At 47.3% G+C, this 19943-nt stretch overlaps 1 protein-coding gene across 4 annotated transcripts in view; it reads right to left on the minus strand.

Annotated features, from left to right (window-relative positions):
• HERC2 (HECT and RLD domain containing E3 ubiquitin protein ligase 2) overlaps nucleotides 1-5265 on the minus strand; it is a 205901-nt gene extending 200636 nt beyond the window's left edge. For 2 of the 4 annotated variants that reach the window (XR_010339213.1, XM_064367824.1), the window contains exons 1-2: nucleotides 5161-5181; nucleotides 4475-4577 (exon numbers count right to left, since the gene is read on the minus strand). Coding sequence is in view for 3 of the 4 variants with exons in the window: in XM_064367824.1 (XP_064223894.1) it covers nucleotides 4475-4546 (72 nt within the window). In the remaining variant the exon portion in view is untranslated. The other 2 variants (XM_064367822.1, XM_064367823.1) reach the window with 2 other exon arrangements.
• Nucleotides 5266-19943: the final 14678 nt, after the last annotated feature.

The following is a 19943-nucleotide window of genomic DNA, read 5'->3' on the forward strand; positions in this document are numbered from 1 at the left end:
GAAACCCCGTCTCTACTAAAAATACAAAAAATTAGCTGGGCATGGTGGCGCGTGCCTGTAATCCAAGCTACTCAGGAGGCTGAGGCAGGAGAATTGCCTGAACCCAGGAGGCGGAGGTTGCGGCGAGCCGAGATAGCGCCATTGCACTCCAGCCTGGGTAACAAGAGCGAAACTCCGTCTCAAAAAAAAAAAAAAGAATAAAAAGCCTTTAAAGTATCAAATACTGTTTTTTATAGTTCCTTTGCTTAACTGACTTTTTGGCTTGCTAAAAAACTACCAAACACGTTGGATTAGAAGTACTTTTACTGTAAAAATAAAAAGTGATGTGGCTAACACCTCTTAGCGCTATAATTGATTGCTCTTCACAAGGGTCACGAAGGAAAACACGGTGATTCAATAACTCCACACACCAAGCAGAAAAGAGTGTTGAACAATTAAACTGTTTATATCTAAAAACCAGATACATATGCCTGGCATAAAATGAGCCCTCCATTAGAGGTTGCTGAATGTAGGTTCCTAGGCCTGATGCATCCAAATAATGTCGACAATCAAGAAGCCGATGATCAGTGCTCTCTATAACACACAAGCAATACAAGTTTTCACACTCCAAAACTCTTCCTTTCTAAAGTTACTAAAACTTTCAAGGGTATTTCAAACAAAAACAGCTGTAGAAAACAGATCTGATCAATCCTATGGCTAAGAAACATCTTTCTACCCCATGTATTATTCATTAAGCAGGTGTCAACTCTGTTTCCAATACAAAAGTCTGAAGTAGTGGAGTGCTTTCCACTCCAGGTGGGAGAGTCATCCTCAACAAGATAAGGGTAAAACCTGTGAGCACAAGGTTTCCATCTGCAATTCCTGTCTGAAAGGAAACTCTCCAAAGGGGGAAACCATGTCTCATTCCTTAGGGTAAAACAACAACATTCATTCCTTGCATTTAACAAGCAATGCTAGAAAAATATAAAACAAAGGTTAGCAATCACTTTTTCATTCTCCTTATACCTGTAATACATTTTTCCTCTGGTGCACACTACCCAAACCCTAGTCATTTCCCTTACACCTAGGAAGAGTTTAGAAAACTTTCTGGCCAGGTGCAGTGGCTCACGCTTGTAATACCAGCAATTTGAGAGGCCAAGGCGGGCAGATCACTTTGAGGTCAGAAGACCAGCCCAGCCAACATGGTGAAACCTCATCTCTACTAAAAATATAAAAATTAGTCGGGCATGGTGGCACATACTTGTAATGCCAGCTACTCGGGAGGCTGAGGTGGGAGAATCGCTTGCAACTAGGAGGTGGAAGTTGCAGTGAGCCAAGATTGCACCAATGCACTCCAGCCTGGACAACAGAGCAAGACTTCGTCTCAAAAAAAAAAAAAAACTATCTAATCATATTGGAAATGTGTAAGAAAGGTCAAGTAAAACAATAGGCCCTCTAAGACATAAATGCTGCTTCGCTGTGTGTTTATCTGCCTAACTCATAGGAACTCGATTCAGCATTAAACTGCTTTTAGATCAAGACACTAGTTATTAAACTAACTGCTAAACTAAAAAAAAAGTTCATTAGGTAAAGTCCTCTACTCCAATAAGTTTCTCAAAATACATAAACACTAATATAAAAACAATTAAAACAGGGCGGGCACAGTGGCTCACGCCTGTAATCCCAACATTTCGGGAGGCCAAAGCCAGCCGATCACAAGGTCAAGAGATTGAGACCATCCTAGCCAACATGGTGAAACCCTCTCTCTACTAAAAATACAAAAATTAGCTAGGCGTGGTGGCAGGCGCCTGTAATCGCAGCTCCTCAGGAGGCTGAGGCAGAAGAATTGCTTGAACCTGGGAGGCGGAGGTTGCAGTGAGCCGAGATCATGCCACTGCACTCCAGTCTGGCAGCAGAGCAAGACTTCATCTCAAAAAAAAAAAAAAAATTTTTAAACAAGTTTGCCTGAATCTCAAGATTTCAGAAATATAAAATTGCTCCTCTCTCACCTCTCCCACCCACTTAAAATGATAAAGAAAAGGGCCGGGTGCGGTGGCTCACGCCTATAATCCCAGCACTTTGGGAGGCCAAGGCGGGTGGATCACGAGGTCAAGAGATCGAGACCATCCTGGTCAACATGGTGAAACCCCGTCTCTACTAAAAATACAAAAAATTAGCTTGGCATGGTGGCGCGTGCCTATAATCCCAGCTACTCAGGAGGCTGAGGCAGGAGAATTGCCTGAACCCAGGAGGCGGAGGTTGCGGTGAGCCGAGATCGCACCATTGCACTCCAATCTGGGTAACAAGAGTGAAACTCTGCCTCAAAAAAAAAAAAAAAAGACAAAGAAAAAAACGCCATTATAGCTAAATAAAAGGAAATGTTTAAAGAGAAACAAACCCAAAGAGTACACCAATTCTTGACCCAATTCTCTGTACTCTTTTTTTTTTTTTTTTTTTAAAGACGGGGTTTCACCATGTTGGTCAGGCTGGTCTTGAACTCCCGACTCAGGTGATCCGCCCACCTTGGCCTCCAAAGTGCTTGGATTACAGGCGTGAGCCACCATGCCCGGCCTGTGCTCTGTCTTATATAACATCACACCCTGCATAACAATCCCATCATCCACAACAGACTTCTTTTTTCTTTTCTTTGAAACAGTTTTGCTCTCATTGCCCAGGCTGGAGTGCAACAGCGTGATCTCATCTCACTGCAACCTCTGCCTCCTGGGTTCAAGTGATTCTCCTGCCTGAGCCTCCTGAGTAGCTGGGATTACAGGTATGCACCACCATGCCTGGCTAATTGTGTATTTTTAGTAGAGATGGGGTTTCACCACGTTGGTCAGGCTGATCTCCAACTCATGACTTCAGGGGATCCATCCACCTTGGCCTCCCAAAGTGCTGGGAATATAGGCATGAGCCACGGTGCCTAGTCCCACATCATAGTTCTAAACACCGGACTCTAATATCTAACAACACTCAACACCTGTTTAAAAAGAAAAAGAAGTCTGGGCACAGTGGCTCACACCTGTAATCCCAGCACTTTTGGAGGCCGAGGCAGGCGGATCACGACATCAAGAGATCAAGACCATCCTGGTCAACACACTGAAACCCCATCTCTACTAAAACTACAAAAAAATTAGCCATGGCGGCACGCACCTGTAGTCCCAGCTACTTGGGAGGCTAAGGCAGGAGAACTGCTTGAACCCAGGAGGCAGAGGTTGCAGTTAGCCGACATGGCGCCACTGCACTCCAGCCTGGAGACACGGTGAGACCGTGTCTCAAAAAAAAAAGAAAAAAAAAACGGGGAAGGGGCAATAACACTTCAGTGTAAGTATCCATGATCAACTACTGCTTATAGCCTACATAATTTTTGATGAACAGTCATGTACTATGTAAGATTGTGTTATAAAAGGCAGATTACTTGAGAAATACCTAAAATGGTTAACCTCAGGGAGGAGGAAAATATACACACACAAAATACTTCAAACACTTCTTTTTGCTCGTGATAAGGAGTTGCAAAAGTAGTTTTTCCAAGCCATTTCCAAATAAAAGTAGCTTAGAGGTAAAGAATTGTCTAATGAGGCCGGGCGCGGTGGCTCAAGCCTGTAATCCCAGCACTTTGGGAGGCCGAGGCGGGTGGATCACGAGGTCAAGAGATCGAGACCATCCTGGTCAACATGGTGAAACCCCGTCTCTACTAATACAAAAAATTAGCTGGGCATGGTGGCGCGTGCCTGTAATCCCAGCTACTCAGGAGGCTGAGGCAGGAGAATTGCCTGAACCCAGGAGGCAGAGGTTGCGGTGAGCCGAGATAGCGCCATTGCACTCCAGCCTGGGTAACAAGAGCGAAACTCCGTCTCAAAAAAAAAAAAAAAAAAAAAAAAAGAATTGTCTAATGAAATATTAGTTACTGTTCATTTGATAATGTCCTGACAAGCTTGCAATTATCTACCAATATTGTTTCCTCATGTTCTTGACGTGAAAATCCAAGCACTCCTCTTAATAAGGACTTACAAATACAAAACAAACAGCTCAACTGAACTAACACGTCTCTCCAGAAACACAAACACAAGACCTGATAAAATGAGTGAGTTTCTATGGGCCATAATTACTCCAACGCTCCCCTCCACAGTTAGCTAAACGGCTCAACAACTATCAGTAACAAACAAGAGTCACTATGATATGGTTAGGGGTGTGGCAGATTTCTTAACCAGTTAATAACAAATAGGAAAAAAAATTGCCTAACTATTAATGGATCTCAAGTTTTGTGCACTTGCAAGGAACTAATTAAAAGGCAGCCAAGCACAATCTACAAAAACAGCTATAAAGACTGTTACATTTTAAGTTACAGGAAATAAACCTGCTCCTCTAATACAGCAAAATACAACTGACTTCCCCTTACATACCCTAAACCTTAAAAAAAATTTAAAAAGCCTTAAACCAGAAATTTAAATATGGAAGCAGAAACACACCAAGAAAAAGACATGTCAAACCTCACCTGTATATCTGTTTTCAACCATTTGGAGTCAAGGCGAGCCTGGGCAGCCAAACAGAAAGACTCAGAAGACATCTTTTCTCCAGCTTCCTCCCAGTTCTCAGCCCTGCAAGTAAACATAAATGTTGAACACCTAACGCTTTCTGTTATTTTACAAAGACACTCCCGAAAGGTTTAATGCAGGAAAAAAAAAGAACAGAAAAGTGAAGAGTTGGGGGAGGGGAGTGAGGGGAGAGAGGGAAAGAGGCACGAGATGGAGGGAGTGGAGGCGAAGGGAAAGCCTCCTTCCAAGGTAGGCAGGGCGTGCCGGGTTTCTGCACCACGCCGGCGAGACCTTGAGAATGGACGGTCACAGGAGGCCAAATCACAATGTCATCCCCCTGCCCTCAAATCCAAAAGGAACACGACAGGAAGCCCCTCGTTTTGACGACAAATGACAGCGGCACGCATCTGCCGCTTTGCCCCACAGCAGGGCTGGTGAGTGAAACAAATGATTCAGAAAGATCGCCTGCGGAAACACCCACAGCCACCACCGCTAAGAGATGGAGAGAGGCCCGAGGCTGCGCCGCGGGCGGTCCGCGCAGGCCCCAGTGCGGCCGCCGCGCCCACGCCCGCCTCTCCGGCTCGGCCGCCCGCCCCGCGCCCGCACCACCCCCGTCGCCGGCTGACCCGCTGCCCCCGATCAGGACCTGACGCGCAGGGCCCGGGCGCCTCGACCCGCCGGCGTGCAGACACAGCCTCCCGGCCGCCGCTGGCTCAGCCGGCGCCCGCGATCCCGGCGCCTCTAGCGGCCCGAGGGGCGGGCCGAGACGGGACTGCCGCCCCCCGCGTACGGCCAATCGCAGCAAGGCTGCTCCGCGGGCGCAGCCAATGGGGAAGAGGAGCCCTTCGTCGCTCCTCCCGATCCCCGCTTCCTGCAGTCCCGCTCATCTTCCTACTTGGAACTCAATGGGCTGCGGCCAAGGCCATCCGCGGGAGCCGGGAGGCGGGATTTCCGCCGCACGCACCACGCACGCACGCACGCACACACGCGCTCCCACGGGAGACTCGCCTGGCCGCCACGGGAGATTCGCCTGCCGCCAAGGGAGACGCTCGCTTGGCCTCCACGGGAGACTCGCCTGGCGGGGAGCGCTTTAATAACGCGGCAGGTGGTCGCGCTCACACTGACTTGGGGGGTCAAGTGGCGAGTCCGGCTCCCCTGGGGATGATAACGCATGCTTGTGAGGTCAGCGGCTGCTTGAAGAGCTTCCTCCTGTCTAACTGAATGCAGCAAAACTCTTGGGCCGGTTACATGGAGCTGCTGTGGAAGGACTATGCCGGGAATCAAAGTAGGAAACAGACGAGGCCGGGCGCTGTGGCTCACGCCTGTAATCCAGCACTTTGGGAGGCCGAGGCAGGCGGATCACTAGGTCAGGAGTTCGAGACCAGCCTGGCCAACATGGTGAAACCTCTTCTCTACTAAAAATACAAAAATCAGCCGGGCATGGTGGCGCGCGCCTCTAATCCCAGCTACTCAGGAGGCTGAGTCAGGAGAATCGGGTTGCAGTGAGTCGAGACCGTGCCATTGCACTCCAGCCTGGGCAACACAGCAAGACTCCATCTAAAAAACAAAAGGAAACAGACCTCCCCGCCGACCACAAAGCCAAATTTAAGAAATATAAAGCAATATAGGCCGGGCACGGTGGCTCACGTGTGTAATTTTTAGCGAAATGGGAGGCCAAGGCGGGAGGATCCCGTGTTGCCAGACTGGGCAACATAGCAAGACACCATCTCTACAAAAAAAAAAATTAGCCGGGTGTGGTGGCACACACCTGTGATCCCAGCTACTCTGGAGGCTGAGGCAGGAGAATCGCCTTAGCTGGGGAGTTCAGTGCTACAGTGCGCTGAGATCGTGCCACTGCACTCTAGCCTGGGCGCAGAGTGAGATCCTACCTCTAGGTAAGAGAAAAACACCGGCCGGGCGCGGTGGCTCACGCCTATAATCCCAGCACTTTGGGAGGCCGAGGCGGGTGGATCACGAGGTCAAGAAATCGAGACCATACTGGTCAACATGGTGAAACCCCGTCTCTACTAAAAATACAAAAAAAATTAGTTGGGCGTGGTGGTGCACGCCTGTAGTCCCAGCTACTTGGGAGGCTGAGGCAGGAGAATTGCTTGAACCCAGGAGGCGGAGGTTGTGGTGAGCTGAGATCGCGCCATTGCACTCCAGCCTGGGTAATAAGAGCGAAACTCCGTCTCAAAAAAAAGAAAAGAAAAAAAAAGACCAGCCTGGCCAACATGGTCAGACCCCCGTCTCTACTAACAATACAAAAATTAGCTGGGTGTGGTGGTGGGTGCCTGTAATTCCAGCTACTCGGGAGGCTGAGGCAGGAGAATCGCTTGAACCCAGCAAGTGGAGATTGCAGTGAGCCAAGATTGCACACTGCACTCTAGCCTGCAGCCTCAACTTCCCAGGTTCAGGTTGTTCTCCCACCTTAGCCTTCCCAGTAGCTGGGACTGCAGGCATATGTCAGCACGCCTGGCTAATTTTTGTATTTTTTGTAGAGACGGGGTTTTGCCATGTTGCCGAGGCTGGTCTTGAACTCCTGGACTCAAGTGATCCAGCTGCCTCAGTCTCCCAAAATGCTGGGATTACAGGTGTGAGCCACTACACTCGGCTAGTAGTAATGAACTTTGAACAGAAGGAAAAGATGCCATTTTTTCTTAGTTATGTTTTATCTATATTTTCTAATTAAACATGTAAAGCCAAAATTCTATTCTTAAAAATCAGTAAGACCTCAGAACAAAACGAATAGAGCATAAATATTTGTTTTAGTTAACTTGTACAAATTTGACTTCTGGAAAAATAATGGAATTGATTTTCTAAGAAAACAATCCACCACTTTGGTGGGTTGCAGTGGCTCGCTCCTGCGTGAGCACTTTGGGAGGTTGAGGCAGGTGGGTCATTTGAGGTCAGGAGTTCAAGACCAGCCTGGCCAACATGGTGAAACCTCCTCTTTACTAAAAATACAAAAATTAGCTGGGTGTGGTGGTGGGAACCTGTAATCCCAGCTACTTGGGAGGCGGAGGCAGGAGAATCACTTGAACCTGGCAGGTGGAGGTTGCAGTAAGCTGAGACCTCACCACTGCATTCCAGCCTGGGCAACAGAGACTGCAGCACTGCAGCCTCAACTTCCCGGGTTCAGGTGGTTCTCCCACCTTAGCCTTCCCAGTAGCTGGGACTGCGGGCACATGCTAGAACGCCTGGCTAATTTTTGTGGGGTTTTTTTGTTTTTTTTGTTTTGAGACAGAGTTTCGCTCTTGTTACCCAGGCTGGAGTGCAATGGTGCGATCTCAGCTCACCACAACCTCCGCCTCCTGGGTTCAAGCAATTGTCCTGCCTCAGTCTCCCAAGTAGCTGGGACTACAGGCGTGCGCCACCACGCCCAGCTAATTTTTTTGTATTTTTAGTAGAGACAGGGTTTCACCATGTTGACTAGTATGGTCTCGATCTCATGACCTCGTGATCCACCCGCCTCAGTCTCTCAAAGTGCTGGGATTATAGGCATGAGCCACCGCGCCTGGCCAATTTTTGTATTTTTTGTAGAGACAGGGTTTCACCATGTTGCCCAGGCTGGTCTTGAACTACTGGACTCGAGTGATCCAGCCGCCTCAGTCGCCCAAAATGCTGGGATTACAGGTGTGAGCCATTGCATTTGGCTAATAGTAGTGAACTTTAAACAGAAGGAAAAGATGGAATTATTTTCTTAGTTACGTTTTATCTACATTTTCTGGTTTTTCTCAACATGTAAAGCTAAAATTATATTCTTAAAAATCAACAAGAAGCCGGGTATGGTAGCACACGCCTGCAATCCCAGCACTTTGGGAAGCAGAGGTGAGCAGATCACCTGAGGTCTGGAGTTCAAGACCAGCCTATCCAACGTGGTGAAACTCTGTCTCTACTAAAAATACAAAAATTAGCTGGGCGTGGTAGTGGGCACCTGTAATCCCAGCTACTCAGGAGGCTGAGACAGGAAAATCACTTGAACCTGGGAGGCAAAGTTTGCAGTGAGGCAACATCTTGCGATTGCACTTTAGTCTGGGAAACGAGTGAAACTCTGTCTAAAAAAAAATAAATAAGGCCGGGCGCGGTGGCTCAAGCCTGTAATCCCAGCACTTTGGGAGGCCGAGGCGGGTGGATCACGAGGTCAAGAGATCGAGACCATCCTGGTCAACATGGTGAAACCCCGTCTCTACTAAAGATACAAAAAAATTAGCTGGGCATGGTGGCGTGTGCCTGTAATCCCAGCTACTCAGGAGGCTGAGGCAGGAGAATTGCCTGAACCCAGGAGGCGGAGGTTGCGGTGAGCCGAGATCCCGCCATTGCACTCCAGCCTGGGTAACAAGAGCGAAACTCTGTCTCAAAAAAATAAATAAATAAATAAGACCTCAGAACAAAAAAAAAAGAATATAAATATTTATTTTAGTTAACTTATACAAATTTGATTTCTGGAAAAGTAATGGAATAGACTCTGAGAAAAAAAAATCCACCACTTTGGCCAGGCATGGTGGCTCACACCTGTAATCCCAGCACTTAGGGAGGCCAAGATGGGTGGATCACCTGAGGTCGGGAGTTTGAGACCAGCCTGACCCACATGAAGAAACCCCATCTCTACTAAAAATACAAAAATTAGCCAGGCGTGGTGGCACATACCTGTAATCCCAGCTAATCAGGAGGCTGAGGTTGGAGAATTGCTTGAACCCAGGAGGCAGAGGTTGCAGTGCGAGGGGATTGCAGCATTGCACTCCAGCCTGGGTGACAAGAGTGAAACTCAGTCCAAAAAAAAAAAAGGCAGACTGACTGAAAGGATTAAGAAAAAAAACATGATCCATGATCCACCTATGACCTATCTGCAAGAGAAACATTTTAAATTAGAAGAAACAAAATAGGCCGGGCGCGGTGGCTCAAGCCTGTAATCCCAGCACTTTGGGAGGCCGAGGCGGGTGGATCACGAGGTCAAGAGATCGAGACCATCCTAGTCAACATGGTGAAACCCCGTCTCTACTAATACAAAAAATTAGCCGGGCACGGTGGCGCGTGCCTGTAATCCCAGCTACTCAGGAGGCTGAGGCAGGAGAATTGCCTGAACCTAGGAGGCGGAGGTTGCAGTGAGCCGAGATCGCGCCATTGCACTCCAGCCTGGGTATCAAGAGTGAAACTCCGTCTCAAAAAAAAAAAAAGAAGAAACAAAATAGATTGAAAGTAAAAGGATACAAAAAGATACAACGTTCAAACAGTAACCAAAAAAGCTGAAGTGGCTGTACTAATATCAAATGAGATACACTTTAAATTAAAATAGGGCTGGGATCTGTGGCTCACCCCTGTCATCCCAGCACCAGCATTTTGGGAGGCTGAGGCCAGCAGATCACCTGAGGTCAGGAGTTAGAAACCAGCCTGGCCAACATGGCGAAACCCCATCTCTACTAAAAATACAAAAATTAGCCAGCCATGATGGCCCACGCCTGTAGTCTCAGCTACTTGGGAGACTGAGGCAGGAGAATTGCTTGATCCCAGGAGGTGGAGGTGCAGTGAGCCAAGATGGCACCACTGCACTCCAGCCTGGGTGACAGAGTGAGACTCCATATCAAAAAAAAAAAAAAAAGAATTACGACTTTTCTGTCAGATGCTGTTCAGAAGAAGTAGAATAGCAGGTCTGAGACTACTGCCCTTAGAAAGGGCTGCTTGCAAAGTTGGCATCTGGGAACTTGGATTCAGAGAGGCCTCTCACCATTCCCTAACTGATAGGGGTGGTTCACTGTGCCTAAACTGTTTGTACAAACAACACAGTTTATGCTGTTTTCCTTTATTTTATTTGTTTATTTATTTTTGAGAAGGAGTCTTGTTCTGTCACCTAAACTGGAGTGCAGTGGCATGAGCTCTGCTTACTGCAACCTCCGCCTTCCAGCCAAGCAATTCTGTTTCAGTCTCTTGAGTAGCTGGGATTACAGACATGCACCACCACACCCAGCTGATTTGTGTATTTTTAGTAGAGACAGGGTTTCACCTTGTTGGCTAGACTGGTCTCAAACTCCTGACCTCAAATGATCCACCCACCTCGGCCTTGCAAAGTGCTGGGATTAGAGGTGTGAACCACTGCGCCTGACTTCTGCTTTTCTTTAGAGTGCCTGAAATTTTGATACGTGACTGACCACTGATAAAAATTCCCTGGACTCTTAGACTCACACTAGCTTCCCCGGTACATGACATTTCACACTCGTGGTTTTAACTCATGGCGGGAGAAATTTGGCACATGCTGGGTGACTGCACTGGAAAAGAACTTTTGGAAGCTCGCTCCTGCTTTTCTCTAGACGTTGCCCCATGGATCTTTTTCCTTCATTTCCTTTCATTGTAATAAATCATAGCTGTTTGAGTACGACTATACACTGAGTCCTGTGGGTCCTCCTAGTGCATCAGCAAACCTTGGAGGTGTCTTGGGGACTCCTGACACAAATGCTTCATAAGAATAAAGGCTGGGTGTGGTGGCTCATGCCTATAATCCCAGCACTTTGCGAGGCCACAGTGGTGGGTGGATCACCCGAAGTCAGTAGTTCGAGACCAGCCTGGCCAACATGGTGAAACTCCATCTCTACTAAAAATACAAAAATGAGGGCCAGGTGCAGTGGCTCATGCCTATAATCCTAGCACTTTGGGAGGCTGAGGTGGGTACATCACCTGAGGTCGGAAGTTTAAGACCAGCCTGACCAACATGGAGAAACTCCATCCTTACTAGAAATATAAAGTTAGCTGGATGTGGTGGTACATGCCTGTAATCCCAGCACTTTGGAGGCCAAGGTGGGTGGATCATGAGGTCAGGAGATCGAGACCATCCTGGCCAACATGGTGAAACCCCGTCTCTACTAAAAATACAAAAAATTAGCTGGGCCTGGTGGTGCATGCCCGTAGTTCCAACTCCTCAGGAGGCGGGGAATCGCTTGAACCCAGGAGGCGGAGGTTGCAATGAGCCGAGATTGTGCCACTGCACTCCAGCCTGGGTACTCACCTGATGGAAACACACACACACACACACACACACACACACACACACAAAGGTGGTAGTGGTAGTTTGGGGATATTCAAAGACAAAGTAATTCAAAAATTGCCAGAAATAAAGGAAAAACAATCTACAAAAGAAAAAATGTATTGTGTACCAGGAAAAATGATGCAGATTGGTCAATACTGAGACATATCTTGAGTCATTGAGCTTTAAGGATAAAAAACTAAATCTGCAGGCACCAGGCAGGAGAGGGTAGAATAAAAAAAGAACCTTCACTATTACCTATTTCCCTACAACAATTGAAGCAAAGATGGCGAAATATTGGGATTAGATAGATTTTGAGGAATGGCTACATGGATATTTTTATCTATTATTATCTGTTTTTTTATATAATTGAGATTTTTATTTTTCATTTTATTTATTTATTTATTTTTTTTTTAGACAAAGTCTCGCTCTGTCACCCAGGCTGGAGTGCACTGGCATAATCTTGGCTCACTGCAACCTCTGTCTCCCAGGTTCAAGCAATTCTCTGCCTCAGCCTCCAGAGTAGGTGGGATTATAGGCACCTGCCACCATACCTGGCTAATTTTTGTATTTTTAGTAGAGACGGGGTTTCACCATCTTGGCCAGGCTGGTCTTGAACTTTTGACCTCGTGATCCACTCACCTCGGCCTCCCAAAGTGGTGGGAGTACAGTGATGCGATCTCAGCTTACTGCAACTTCCACCTCCTGGGTTCAAGTGATTCCCCTGTCTCAATCTCCTGACTAGCTGGGACTGCCTGCAGGTCCGTGCCACCATGCCTGGCTAGTTTTTTGTATGTTAGTAGAGATGGGGTTTCACCATGTTGGCCAGTATGGTCTCGATCTCCTGGCCTTGTGATCCACCTGCCTTGGCTTCCCGAAGTGCTGGGATTATAGGCATGAGCCACCGTGCCCCGCAAAGATATTTTATATTAAGAAAAATGGGCCGGGCGCGGTGGCTCACGCCTGTAATCCCAGCACTTTGGGAGGCCGAGGCGGGTGGATCACGAGGTCAAGAGATCGAGACCATCCTGGTCAACAAGGTGAAACCCCGTCTCTACTAAAAATACAAAAAATTAGCTGGGCATGGTGGCGCGTGCCTGTAATCCCAGCTACTCAGGAGGCTGAGGCAGGAGAATTGCCTGAACCCAGGAGGCGGAGGTTGCGGTGAGCCGAGATCGCGCCATTGCACTCCAGCCTGGGTAACAAGAGCAAAACTCCGTCTCAAAAAAAAAAAGAAAAAAAGAAAAATGGGCTGGGCACGGTGGCTCATGCCTGTAATCCCAGCACTTTGGGAAGCCGAGGTGGGCAGATCACCTGAGGTCAGGAGGTGAAGACCAGCCTGGCCAACATGGTGAAACCCCATCTCTACTAAAAATACAAAAATTAGCCAGATGTGGTGGCAGGCACCTGTAATCTCAGCTATTCAGGAGGCTGAGACAGGAGAATCACTTGAACCTTGGAGGCGGAGGTTGCTGTGAGCTGAGATTGCACCATTGCATTCCAGCCTGGGTGACAAAAGTAAGACTTCGTCTCAAATAAAAAAAAAAAAAAAGATTGAAGCAAAAGATCTCATCAAAAAAAAAAAAAAGATAAATGAAAATAAACATTCTTCCGTTTTTGTCATTTGCAGTTATACTCTTCTGAAGCACAGAAATTAAAGAATGTTTTTAAAAATCAAGCTGGCTTCAGAGGGCAGCCTCTGAAAATCACCCCATTTATTGTTGTCTTAAAAACACAACAGCAAACCATAAATACTTTCATCATGGATATTCTCAAACATACAGATAAAGAAGAGAGAAAAGCATGCAATTCACATAACTTTAGATCCACTACCCAAGTATCAATTAGCAACTTCCTGCCAAACTTTCAATTTTTAATCTTGCTGGGAAAGGTAGTCATGTGTGTGGTCTTTTGACTCCTGTTTGGCAGTATTAGAATAGGCCTTGGGCCTGTAACATTTTCTTCCTAAGAGAAAAATAAAGACTCCTGGCAACTTAGGCTGGGTTTATTTCCCTGTGGGGTAGTATCTTTCTCTGCTTCAGACTCAGTGTTGTCTTCCTTGTTCTTCTAAAGCATGTGCTCAGTGTGGTAGATGGCCATCCTCACTATTCCATCTTTCCTAGTGGGGAGGACACAGGGTCTTTTGTGTGCAGCACAGGAGGGGTGCAAGCTGAATGCCACCCTACGTTGGCTGAAGGTTGGACGAATGGCCAGGGAGACTGATGCCCACTATGTAAGCTAATCTTGCCTGCCCCTTCTCTGTGTGAGTAAAGTGTTGTTCGTCACCTATGTGAGTTCATCTGCAAACTGTGGAGTGAGTAGCCATTCTGAGACTGCTGCTCCTGTGCTCCTGGTGGCAGCCATTGTTTTTGTTTTTTGTTTTTTCTTTTTAGATGGAGTCTTGCTTTGTCACCAGGCTGCAGTGCAGTGGCTCAATCTCAGCTCATTGCAACCTCTGCCTCCCGGGTCCAAGTGATTCTCCTGCCTCAGCCTCCTGAGTAGCTGGGACTACAGGCGTGTGCCACCATACCTGGCTAATTTTTGTATTTTTAGTAGGGATGGGTTTCACCATGTTGGCCAGGCTAGTCTCGATCTCCTGACCTCATGATCTGCTGGCCTCACAAAGTGCTGGGATTATAGGCGTTAGCCACCACACCCAGCTGTTTTTTTTTTTTTTTTTCCCATTTTTTAAGCAGAGTCTCGCTCTGTTGCCCAGGCTGGAGTGCAGCGGTGTGATCTCTGCTTACTGCAACCTCTGTCTCCCGGGTTCAAGTGATTCCCCTGCCTCAGCATCCCAAGTAGCTGGGACTACAGGCACATGCCACCACATCTGGCTAATTTTTTGTATTTTTAGTAGAGATAGGGTTTCACTATGTTGGCCAGGCTGGTCTTGATCTCCTGACCTCATGATCTGCCAGCCTCGGCCTCCCAAAGTGCTGGGATTACAGGTGTGAGCCACTGCACCCAGCCAATGGCTGGTATTGTTATTTTATTTTATTTTATTTTTTAGAGAAGAGGTCTTGCCACTTTGCCCAGGCTGGAGTGCAGTGGCTATTCATAGGCATGATTATAGAACACTATAGCCTGGCCTCAAGCGATCCCGTCTCAAGTGATCTTCCCACCTCAGCCTCCCAAGTAGCTGGGACTATCATCAGTGTGAGCCACCACACCCAGCTATGATGCTATTTGCTATCCTTCTTGAGGTGGTAACAGGTGTCATCTGTTGACAAATCTATTTCCACACTTGCTCACACACTCACTATTTTCCTTGTGAGTTTTAAAAAATCCCCGACATAATCATTTCACCTATAAATACTTTAGTAGTGACATGTAATAAAGACATTAACATAACCACAATGTTGTTATCACACTCAACAAAATCAACCATCATTCCTTAACATTTATTTATTTTTTTTTTGAGATGGAGTCTTACTCTGTCACCCATGCTAGTGTAGTGGCATGATCTCGGCTCACTGCAAACTCCACCTCCCAGGTTCAAGTAATTGTCCTGCCTCAGCCTCCTGAATAGCTTGGATTATAGGCACACACCACCATGCCCAGCTAATTTTTTTAATTTTTAATTTTTCTTTTTTTTTTGAACCAATTATTTTATTTTTAGTAGAGATGAGGCTTCACCATGTTGTCCAGGATGGTCTCTATCTCTCACCTTGTGATCCACCCGCCGCAGCCTCCCAAAGTACTGGGATTACAGACGTGAGCCACTGTGCCCAGCCTCCTTAACATTATTTATGGCCTATTTGTGTTCAACGATTCTTGATTGTGGCCTCAGACATTAAAATAAAATAACATTTAATGCCAAAGACAATGGGACAATACCTACCCTTTTTTTTTCTGAGGGGGAGTCTCGGTCTGTCACCCAGACTGGAGTGCAGTGGCTTGATTTCAGCTCACTGCAACCTCTGCCTCCCAGGTTCAAGCAATTATCTTGCTTCAGCCTCCCAAGTAGCTGGGACTGCAGGCATAAGCCACCATGCCTGGCTAAATTTTTGTATTTTTTTGGTAGAGACGGGCTTTCACCATGTTGCCCGGGCTGGTCGAAACTACTCAATTCTGGCAATCCACCTGCCTTGGCTGCACAAAGAGCTGGGATTACAGGCCTGAGCCACTGCACCTGGCCCCTACAATGTTTTAGAGAAAGAGAGTATGAGCCAGACACGGTGGCTCACATCTGTAACCCCAGCACTTTGGGAGGCCCAGGTGGGCAGATAAAAGGTCAAGAGTTTGCCAGGCGCGGTGGCTCACGCCTGTAATCCCAGCACTTTGGGAGGCAGAGGCGGGTGGATCACGAGGTCAAGAGATCGAGACCATCCTGGTCAACATGGTGAAACCCTGTCTCTACTAAAAATACAAAAAATTAGCTGGGCATGGTGGCATGTGCCTGTAATCCCAGCTACTCAGGAGGCTGAGGCAGGAGAATTGCCTGAGTCCAGGAGGCGGAGGTTGCAGTGAGCCAAGATCATGCCATTGCACTCCAGCCTGGGTAACAAGAGCGAAACTCCATCTCAAAAAAAAAAAAAAAAAAAAAAAACCAAGGTCAAGAGTTTAAGACCAGCCTGGCTAATATGGTGAAACCCCATCTCTACTGAAAATACAAAAATTAGCCAAATATGGTGCATGTGGCTGTAGTTCCATCTACTCAGGAGGCTGAGGCACAAGAATTTTAACCCAAGAGGCAAAGGTTGCAGTGAACCGAGATCACGCCACTGCACTCCAGCCTGGGCGACAGAGCGGGCTCCGTCTCAAAAAAAAAAGAAAAGAAAAAAGTATACCCTGAAAATACTAAATTTGTCTAATATGGGGTTCAGGCAAACAATCTATTACATAAAAGAACTCAAAAGACTACAATACCCATAGTTCTTTGCTATGTATCTCTACCTATCTATTAGTGCTCACTGAAAAATTTTCACTAAGTTGAAAGATGGAGAAAACTTGGTAAATGGGTGGCATGAAGAATTAACCCATTTAAATATTTATTTAAACGCCAGTGCGGTGGCTCACACCTGTAATCCCAGCACTTTGGGAGGGTAAGACAGGTGGATCACTTGAGGTCCAGAGGTTGAGACCAGCTGGCCAACATGACAAAAACACATCTCTAGTAAAAATATAAAAATTAGCCAGGTGTGGTGGCACACGCCTGTGATCCCAGCTACTCGAGAGCCTGCAGCAGGAGAATTGCTTCAACCCAGGAGTGAGCCGAGATCACGCCACTATACTCCAGCCTGGGTGACAGAGCAAGACTCCGTCTTGGGAAAAAAAAAAATATTTAAGATAAAACAAATACAGAATTATGAGTACATAGTAGTCTCTAGAAGCTATATGTTTTGAAAAAGTAAAAAAAGAAAAAGGCAAAAAATTGTAGGGAGCTGAAAAGCAGACTGATTTCCTCATATCTCCTTGCAAGGAGTCAATTGATAGCCTCAAATTGAAACACAGAGTTAAAATAAACATAACTCCCACCATCTTAGTGTTTATGGGTTTAATGTTTCTTTTTTTTTTTTTTTTTTTGAGACAGGGTCTCACTTCTGTTGCCCAGGCTGGAGTGCGGTGGCTCAATCATGGCTCACTGTAGCTTCAACTTCCTGCGTCAAATGATCCTCCCACAGCCTCCTGAGTAGCTGGGAGTAAAAGCACATGTTACCAGGCCTGGCTAACTTTTGTATTCTTTTGCAGAGATCGGGTTTCACCATGTTGCCCAGGCTGGTCTCAAACTCCTGGGCCCAAGTGATCTGCTGGCTTCAGCCTCCCAAATTACTGGAGCATGAGCCATGGTATGGAGCCTACTAACTTTGATTTTAGGTGTATCTTTTAGGAAGCAATATCTCATGGCAAAATAATGTTTATCATTCAGTAGTTACTGTAGTTTCATTTCAGTTTTTCTTGTTAAATTCCAGCAAAATATAGTTTTATGTTTTTTTTTTTTTTTGAGACGGAGTTTCGCTCTTGTTACCCAGGCTGGAGTGCAATGGCGCGATCTCGGCTCACCGCAACCTCCGCCTCCTGGGTTCAGGCAATTCTCCTGCCTCAGCCTCCTGAGTAGCTGGGATTACAGGCACACGCCACTATGCCCAGCTAATTTTTTTGTATTAGTAGAGACGGGGTTTCACCATGTTGACCAGGATGGTCTCGATCTCTTGACCTCGTGATCCACCCGCCTCTGCCTCCCAAAGTGCTGGGATTACAGGCGTGAGCCACCGCGCCCGGCTTTTTTTTTTAAATATAGAGATGGGGTGTCACTGTGTTGGCCAGGCTGGTCTCGAACTCCTGACTTCAGGTGATCCACCCACCTTGGCCTCCCAAAGTGCTGGGATTACAGGCTTGAGCCACCGCGCCCGGCCTAATTTTTTTTAATTTTTTTAAAAAAAGTCCTGGCTGAAAGAAGTACATTTAAAAAGAATAATCAGCCACTTCATACCGACTAGGATGGCAACAAAGCAAAACAAAAACCCCACAACAACAACAAACAAAAGAAAAAAGACATCCAGAAAATAACAAGTGTTGGTGAGAATGTGGAAAGCACAGAGCCCAAACATTGGTGGTGGGAGTGTAAAATGATGCCACTGCGGTGTAAAAGTTTGGCAGTTTCTCAAAAAATTCAGCATAGAATTACTATGACTCAGCAATTCCACTCCTAGGTATGTCTCCAAAAGAATCTACATTGGGGACTCATACAGATAGGTTTACATCAGTGTTCATTGCAGCATTCTTCACAACCGCCACCAGTGGAACCCAAGTCTGTGGGCAGGTGAATAGACGAACAAAACGTTGTATATACATACACACAATGGAAGAGCACCCAGACATTTGGGAGAATGAAGCTCTGGCACATGGTACAGTATGGGTGAACTTTGAAACCATTATGCCAAGAGAAATAAGCCAGCCATGAAGGACAATACAGCGTGACGCCACTTGTATTACATACCTAGAATAGGCAAATTCATCCAGACACAAAGTCGTTTAGAGTTATAAGGGTCTGAGGGGAGGAAGAGATGGGATGACTGCCTAATGGCAACAGAGTTTCTGTTTGGGGAAATGGAAAGTTTTGGAAGCAGATAGCGGTGATGGTTGCAAAACATTGCGTAAGTGTAAGTGATGCCCGTGAATCATGCATTTGAGAGTGGGTAAAATGGCATCTGCTATACATGTCACCACAATAAAAATAAGCAGCTATGGCTATTCATTCAGTGTAAAAGTTTTCAAGCAGAAATATTATTTTATATTGCTTCACAAAATAATAATGCAGTACGCAAAGCTGCAAAAACGTTTAAACTTTTCGTTTGTTTGTGAGACAGTCTTGCTCTGTAGCCCAGGCTGGAGTGCAGGGGTGCAAAGAGGGCTCACTGCAACCTCCACCTCAAGCCGTCCACCATCTCTGCCTCCAGAGTAGCTAGGGTAGGCACGCGCCATCACGCCTAGGTAATTTTTTTAAGAGAGAGTCTGACTATGTTGCCCAGGCTGGTCTTGAACTGAGCTCAAGCGACCCACCAGACTCAGCCACCAAAGTGTTGGGATTACAGGCGTGAGCCACCGAGCCAGGCCTGTGGCATCATTTATAGTAAAGAAAACCTGGTAGCAACCTAACACCCAGCAATGGTTGAACGGTTACACAAATTATTATATTGTCATTAGAATAATCATAATTATGTAGCGACACAGAAACTGTTCGTGATATAATATTGAATAAAAAAGGAAATTTCGTACATTGTAATTGGAAACATGTAAAAGTATGTACACATATGGGAAAACACCTAAAGTAGTCATAATTAGGTGAGGATTGTGGAATTGAGTCCCTTTAAAACATTTTTTTCCTGTTTTTCAAGCTTCCTGTAATTTTGATATAGTTTATTAAAACGAGGGAATTAGACGGTACGAGCAGGAGCCCAGCGCCCGGCGTGGACGTGGCGGAGTCTTACGGACAGGGCTAGAGGAAGGTGGCGGGGTCCCCTTTGCGCTCCGGGGGGCCGGCCTCGGCTGAGGGCTCTGCGGGGGACGCGGCCCTGGGGACACCACTCAGAAAGTCGCGCGCTTCTTGGCGCCGGAAACTTACCCCAGCGTCCCGCATTTCCAGGTGCGAAATCTGGGAGCCCAGCCCCACCCAACGCTTCCCCGGACCCCGGCCGCCGCCCCCGCCCCCTCCACCCCCGCGCGCCTCCCGGTCCCCCTCCCCACCCGCGCGCGCCTCCCGGTCCCCCTCCCCACCCGCGCGCGCCTCCCGGTCCCCCTCCCCACCCGCGCGCGTCTCCCGGTCCCCCTCCCCACCCGCGCGCGCCTCCCGGTCCCCCTTCCGCGCGCGCCTCCCGGTCCCCCTCCCCCGCGCGCGCCTCCCGGTCCCCCTCCCCCGCGGGGCGCGGCGCGCAGGCGCAGGCGCGGAGGGCGGGCGGGCGCGCGCGGGCGGA

Source organism: Aotus nancymaae, unplaced genomic scaffold (assembly GCF_030222135.1).
Source record: "Aotus nancymaae isolate 86718 unplaced genomic scaffold, 86718_ANA_hifiasm-v0.15.2.pri h1tg000075l, whole genome shotgun sequence".
Taxonomy (NCBI): Eukaryota; Metazoa; Chordata; class Mammalia; order Primates; family Aotidae; genus Aotus; species Aotus nancymaae.